The following is a 7,500-nucleotide window of genomic DNA, read 5'->3' as shown; positions in this document are numbered from 1 at the left end:
TAGCCAAGTAAGGAGCAAATGAGTGTAAAACCATACTCACTTTCAAAACTGTAACCCACCCTAAAAAAATCACCTTCGGGAGGCTGCAATTCCAAACTGGCCCCTGTCAAAGTCTCAACCCCCCCCCCCCGCCCCCCCCCTCTCCTTGAACTGTTTATTGTACATATTTCTTGTTTTTCATACCAGTAACCTGTAAGCTGATTGCATGACGTTCTACATAGTAGTGTATATTTGTCTGTTTTCTTAAACGTCATCATGATTTGAGTGCGTGGGGATCTCATTTTAACCCATTAAGACCTGGAAACTGTGTCATTTTTAGATTTGAGCTAAAAAGCATTATTTTACACTTTGGGCTATTAAAACTTAAAAGTTTTTAATGCGTGCCCGCATTCTCCATATGTTTTAGACAGACGACCCCCCCCCCCCCTCCTCTTTTTGTACATATTTTGTATTTCCTCATGCTTTTTGTGTATATAATTTTTATTTTTCCATGCTTCCCCCCCCCCTTTTTTTGTACATATATTTTTTAAATGCTTTTTTTGTACATAGTGGTATTTTTTCTGTATTATCTGTATTTTCATGTTGATTTTTGAACTGTTTGGTTGCTATTATATATGTCTATGAAATTAACTCAAGGACCCCAACGGAAACAAGTCCGCAAGGACTTTTTTGGCCGGACCTTTTAGACAAAAGCATTATAAATGTAACTGCGTTGTTTTACATTCTTTTGCCTAATAAAAATTTCAATCAATCAATCAATCAATCAATCAATCACTTTAAAACTTTGGGCTATTAAAAAAAAGCAGATATACAAGCCCTTGATGGCATAAAGATATACAGTGCCTTGATGGCACCGTAATGCTTGATTTAGTCGTGTGCAGAAAATAGCCGATCTACAAGCTCACAACGCGTCTGTGGCGCGTTGTGAGCTTGTAGATCTGCTATTTTCGGTCTCTGACAACCATGCACAGCCAGGCATAAAAGGGCTTGTCTTAGTTCTACTGGATCTCTTCTCCACTAGTCCCTCACTAGTCAATATATATATATCATTGTCAATATATCATAGCGCGGCACCGAGTGCTGCGCTATGAGCTTGTAGATCTGCTATCTTTGAAAAAACGTGAAAATGTGTGCATATCTTTGAATATATATATTTTTTTAAGCGAACATTTTTAACTCAAATCTTTGCTTCTGGTGGGGTCCCTGGAACAAAATATTTTGATGGGGGTCGGCGGCCAAACACATATAATGTTGGGGGGTCCTTGACATGAAAAAGATTGAGCACCACTGATATAGAAACATAGGTTTTTTCAGAAAACTGTTGAGATTTAGGAGACACGTAGAATCGGCTTCAGGTCTTAATGGGTCAAGAGTTAATTAACCAACGTTAGCCACTTTGAGACCTCGTGCAGGAAGACCCACCCAGAGCACAGCTGAGCTGAGCGGCCTTGCGCAGCCCGTCCAGACAGAGACAGATGCTCTCCCTGTCCCTGTGGCTCTGCTCCCGGCTCTGGTGGTCCGGGGGTCCCAGCTTGAACGGCAGACCCCCGGAGGAGCCTCCTCCGCTGGTCCGGCCGGTCAGAGGGGCCGACAGGATGTCCATCAGGTTCCTCCACACGCCCGTCAGGATGTAGCGCGCAAACACGGATCCTGAGAAACATGCACACGCACGCACACAGACACACACGCACACAGCCACGCACACGCACACGCACACACACACATACACACACACACACACACACTGATCTGACGGATCCGTCTTGATCACTTGACTAAAGAGATAATGTGTAGGGGTAATATAAATAAAATCACACCCTGTGTGAAGTGGCGGTGTCTTGCTAGCTAATCACAATACTGAATGGAGTCAACCAATCATGTACAAAAAATAAATACATTTATTGAAACACTCTTTATGATGGACGAAACCATAACTTTAAAAAAAAAAAAATTGTTTTTTTTAAGTTATGGTTTCTTATATAGGGCTATGCACATGTGTCATGTGACACTGGCCAATCACAGTCCTGAATAGACTGTGATTGGCCAATCACGGTGCAGGGTTTGTTGTACAAATATCCAAACCTCACTTGTACATTTTTGGCCAATCACAGCGCAGGATTTGTTGTACAAATATCCAAACCTCACTTATAGGGGCGGTTTCACCGCCCAAAAAAATGGGTTTTGCCCTCGGTGCCGCGTTATGAGCTTGTATATCTGCTATTTTTGAATAGCCAAAGAAATCTTCACACATTTTCCACTTCCTTGTTAACTTAAAACTTAAAAAGTCTATATTTCGGCTCCTGAGTACTTTTTTTTTTCCAATGAAAAACTCTGGCACTGGCTAAAAAAACATGAAAATACCTCTGGCAGTTAATGGGTTAAAGAAGAACACTGACACAAACTAATCAACCAACCAGGCGGTTCCGTCACGTCGCTGTTCTGACCTGCCATGGTGATGTCACTGCCAGTCTTGTCAGAGCTGAAAGGTGATTGGCTGGACGCCTTCCTCACCAACTGGCCACCAATAGCGGAGCTTCCTAGGCCGTCGATATCTAGAGAGAAAAAGACACATTATGGAAATTAAAGGATGTGTGTGTGTGTGTGTGTGTGTGTGTGTGTGTGTGTGTGTGTGTACCTGTAACCATGGTGATGAGGGGCAGACAGTGCTGCTCGGGACAGTTCCAGTACCCAGCCTCTCCCAGGAGGTTCCTGTCCAGGACCTGTTGGTGCAGCTCCTCTATCCAGGTCTGGGACAGCAGCACCAGCAGACCACTGCTCTGGACCACGCCCACAAACTCCTTCTGAACATCCAATAACACACACACACACACACACACACACACACACACACACACACACACACACACACACACACACACACACACACACACACACACACACACACACACACACACACACACACACATGCACACATCTATGTAGAGCAGGGGTCTTCCTCAGAGTTACTACAGAGGGGCCGCCAAATTAGCCTGGGACCAGACCAATCTGCCAGCGCAAAAAAATAAATGTCCCTCTGCGATTTGGGTCTGGCCCCACTCCATTGTGAATCCATTTCCACAAGAGAAGATGTCTACGGCCAGAGCAGTGATTCTCAACCATTTTAATTTCAAGGACCCCCAGTTTGACATGCATTAGGCCAGTGTATATCAACCCTGGCAAACGTCCCAATTTTGGGCCGGGGCTACTGCTGAGGTGTGCCGCGCCGTTTGAAGAAGGTTTGAAAAAATATCATTTTGAGAAAAAAAAAAAAAAAAAACTTTTTTATATTTTTATTTTTACAATAATGATAATCAGGCGTGCAAACAGCCCCGAGGTGAAAAGGGTGACAACATGCTGTTTTTTTTCGGGTCAGGTGTCACACTATTGCCCTATTTGGATTCAAAACGGCTAGTGGAAGCTGAAAAGCTACAAGTTTGCATGTCTGAATAATGCAAAAACAGAAATATTTGTTTGCATTTGCTTTTTTTCTCCCCCATATGATTTCATAATAAAAAAGTGCGTATCGTATCGAAGTTGTGTGCCCAATATCGTATCGTATTGTTTCATGAAATTAGTGTATCGGCACACCCCTAGTGTGTGTGTGTGTATATATATATACATATAATTATATATATATATATACCGTATATCTAGGTGTGCCCTGGGATCTTTTGGCTATGCCAGGTGTGCCTTGGCACAAAAAAGGTTGATATACACTGCATTAGGCTGCGGACGGACCCCCATAATAATGGCACTTCTATATCTGGGACCCCACATTTTTGGGATGTGTGTGTGTGTATATATATATATATATATATATATATATATAGTATTAATATATAATTTATATAATATTTATATTTTTAGTTTATATATTTGTACACTCTGAGATATGTAGGCAATGTCAGGGTACATTTGGTTCCTTACAATCAATCATTTTGCTCTGAGTTGTGCAAATGCATTTATTTATTTATTATTGAATGGATGCGAGCGTTCTATTTTTTCTGTGCCGATTTTAAGAAAGAGAAAGAAAGGAACTTACCAGTTATGAACTTCAAATTAAAACCTGTATTGAGTAACCATAGTACACACTCTCTTCTGTCTTATTTTGAAAAGCCACTACAGGAACTCTGATAGTTATTCACTGGCTACTTGTTGCTACCCTACTCGCTAGCTGGGGACCTTAATGAATGGATTACGTTTTTGCATCGCTCATATTAACCCTTTTTACCAACGTGAACACCATGCAATATGGAAGTACTGATCTTTCAATCATCTGTTGCAGACCGTTTTTGAAAAGCCATGCGTGGAGTGCCATAAACGGTCCGGAGCGTTTTAGCCAATTTTTTTTTTTTTTTTTTTTTTTCCACACGGGCGCCCTAACGCAACGTTGGGATCATGCACGGAGGAGTCTCTACCATGGAAAGGACGGATGTGGATCCATGACAAAAACAACATCCTCTCGTCCTCTCCCATTATAACTCCTTGAGAAAAAGCTTCATATCTCCATTTCTTTTGAACGTGGTGGAAACGAGCCGTTTTCGACGGGCGATCACTCTGCAATGGAGGATCGCGTTAGAAATATCATTGTTCCAGGCGATAGACGGGACCCTCCACCGTCGTGCACGCAGCCTTTGTTTACATCCGCGTCGTGGCTTCTACAGCACGCAACATATCAGTGTTCATGGTAAGAAGCGCTGGCCTGGCACTAGATGTGCCCTGTTTTAATAATACTCTTACTTCTGGGGGTCTCTGGCACAACATATGTTCAGGTGGGGGTCCGCGGCCACTTACATATCAATTTGGGTGTCCTTGGCATGAAAAGGTTTGAGGGGGGTCCTCAGAGGCACTAGTTGCGGTCCACTAACTGTTCATAATTTCAGGACACATTGTGTTGCTTCCGTCTCCTCTATCCAGTCAGTGTGTTATTTACCAGGCTGCCACCAGGGGGCAGGGTTCCGCGGCGGTAGAAGTCGCAGCAGCAGAGTTTGAGGTTGAGAAGAAGAGCGTAATACGACACCAGGTACAGACCGTCAGCGTTCATCAACGACTGACAGCCCACGTTGGCCTCCGACCCCGATGACATCATACCTCCTAGAGACAGAGAGAGAGAGAGAGAAGAGATGCATTATAATGCATCATAGTGCACTTTAGGGCTGCCAAACAAATATTCCATATTCGAATATTATTCGAATATTGGGAAAAAAAATGTATATATTCGAATATTAAAATTAATATTTGAATATTTAAAATAATATATATATATATATTTTTTTTATGTTTATTTGACAGGGACAATACAAAAAACAATGTATCAAGTTATAAAAACAAACAAAATAAATGGTTTATTGGATCCAAGCACTTGGATATGTTGTTTTTTGTACCGTTTCTGTAAAAAAAAAAAAAAAGTATTATATATTTTTTATAATAATAATAATATTTGAATATCAGCCAATTTTTAAGACCAATATTCGAATCTCATTTCTGAGGAAAGTTGACAGCCCTAGTGCACTTATAACATGTTATAAATGTTTATAATTATGCATAACATCTTACAGCACATTATAACTACCGGGTAACACTATACTTAAAGGCATAGTTCACCCAAAAAGGACACAAAAGGAGACTCTGTGTGATCAGGACTCACCAGCTTGCAGTCCAGAGCAGAACGCCGAGGAGAAGCTCTGCAGCGATAGGTCCACCTGCTGCGTGCCGCCGTCACCGGCCAATCCCAGGAGCCGCGGCAGCAGCGCCGCCAGCGATTGGACGAAGAGCCTGGCGCTCTGCTGGTCCGCCTCCTGGTGACGCAGGAGCTTGAGTGACAGGGCCGCCGCGCGCAGCGACCTCTGACCTATAGGGGTGGGAACCATTATGTTTTTTTTTTTTAACGGTACGATATCCTAGAGAGAGAAACAATCACCTTTTTTTTCACGGTGATCACAATAGGGCATAGCAGTGGCGGCCATTTTGTTTACGGGCTCTGGTTCCACAGATAGAAAGCCCATTCATTCAGCCCATGGAAATTTCCTGAAGATATTTATACAAAATGTTTTAAGACCTGGAACGCATCTGTGTAATTTTTTTTGATTTGAGCTAAAAAGCATGATTTTACACGTTGGCTATTCAAAAATAGCAGATCTACAAGCTCATAGCGCGGCACCGAGTGCCGCGCTATGAGCTTGTATATCTGCTATTTTTGAAAAATCATGAAAATGTGTGCAAATCTTTGAATATATATATATTTTTAAAGCGAACGTTTGTAACTCAAATCTTTGCTTCTGGGGGGTCCCTGGAACAAAACATTTTGAGATGGGGGTCCGCGGCCAAATACATATCATTTTTGGGGGTCCTTGACATGAAAAAGTTTGAGAACCACTGATATAGAAACATACGTTTTTCAGAAAAGTGTTGAGATTTAGAAGACATTTGTAGAATCAGCTTCAGGTCTTAATGTATTAAGCCTTGAACGAGGATCCTGGTCAATCATGACCTAGCCTCGGAAACCCATGCCATTTTTTTTTTTGTTCAAAAGAAAAAAAGCCTGGGAGAACCATGCAGGAACGGTGGTTTGTAAACCTTGTTATCTCCTAACCAATCAGAGTGCAGAGGGGCGTCGCTCTAAATTTGGTGACATCAGCGTCAGGGCAGGGGAGGGGAGGCGGGGACATAGATTGGTGTAGCAATAGGAAGCGGCGCTGGAATCCAACCGCCTGGGTTTGGATCCGCCCTTCAAGACCATCGATTGGGCTGGCTCTTTCAGGCTAATCATGACCAGAAAACATCTTTTCAAACATTTTCAAACGTAGACACCTTTAACAGACCACTGTTTCCCAAACAGTGGGTCAGGACTCATATGTGGATCGCGGACCAATTTTTACGGGTCTCAAGTAAATACACTTTTTTTTTTTATTGTATTATTATTCCAAAAGATTTTCACAAAATCCCCCCCCCAAAAAAATCTAAAATGGTTAAAAAGTTAAAAACAAATTCAAACGTTTTCCTAAAGAATTCCATAAAATAAAATAGAAAAACCATTAATTAGACAGAAACAACACGTCGCAAGCTTGTAGATCGTCTATTTTCACTAGTTTGTCCCGGGGAGACATCAAATTTCTCGAGCTAAAAGGTTTGGGAACCACCACATCACGACTCTGACCTGGACAGTTACGTCGAGACGCCATCTTCTCCCTCAGGCCCCTCCCCCTCCTCCTCCTCTCCCCTCCCCCGCGCTCCTCTTCGTCATCCTCGTCGTCGTCATCCTCGTCTTCGTCTTCGTCCGCCAGCGAGCCGTTGTCAGAGCCGTTGTCGGAGCCCATGTCCGACACGTCTGAGCGACCAGAGTCCTTCTCTGCTGCTATGGAGTACTGGTCACATGAGTCAAACTCTGTACGAGACAGGTCCTGTTCTTCAATACTGAGAGAGAGACACAGAGACAGAGAGAGAGAGAGAGAGAGACAGAGAGAGAGAGAGACACAGAGAGACAGAGAGAGAGAGAGACAG

General features: G+C 42.8%; 1 protein-coding gene across 1 annotated transcript in view; it reads right to left on the bottom strand.

The window, feature by feature from the left end:
- The window catches only part of arfgef3 (ARFGEF family member 3), a 136,989-nt gene that overhangs the window by 51,628 nt on the left and 77,861 nt on the right, over window positions 1-7,500 (bottom strand). Inside the window, exons 17-22 of the mRNA XM_080448949.1 lie at window positions 7,244-7,413; window positions 5,648-5,851; window positions 4,934-5,094; window positions 2,636-2,801; window positions 2,445-2,552; window positions 1,423-1,650 (exon numbers count right to left, since the gene is read on the bottom strand). Of these exons, the coding sequence (XP_080305075.1) occupies window positions 1,423-1,650; window positions 2,445-2,552; window positions 2,636-2,801; window positions 4,934-5,094; window positions 5,648-5,851; window positions 7,244-7,413 (1,037 nt within the window). The remainder of the gene's footprint in view (window positions 1-1,422; window positions 1,651-2,444; window positions 2,553-2,635; window positions 2,802-4,933; window positions 5,095-5,647; window positions 5,852-7,243; window positions 7,414-7,500) is intronic.

The sequence above is a fragment of the Gymnoscopelus braueri genome (assembly GCF_963280865.1).
Source record: "Gymnoscopelus braueri genome assembly, chromosome: 14".
Lineage (NCBI taxonomy): Eukaryota > Metazoa > Chordata > Actinopteri > Myctophiformes > Myctophidae > Gymnoscopelus > Gymnoscopelus braueri.
The sequence above is the reverse complement of the archived record's forward strand: the minus strand, read 5'-3'. Positions and strand labels throughout refer to the sequence as shown.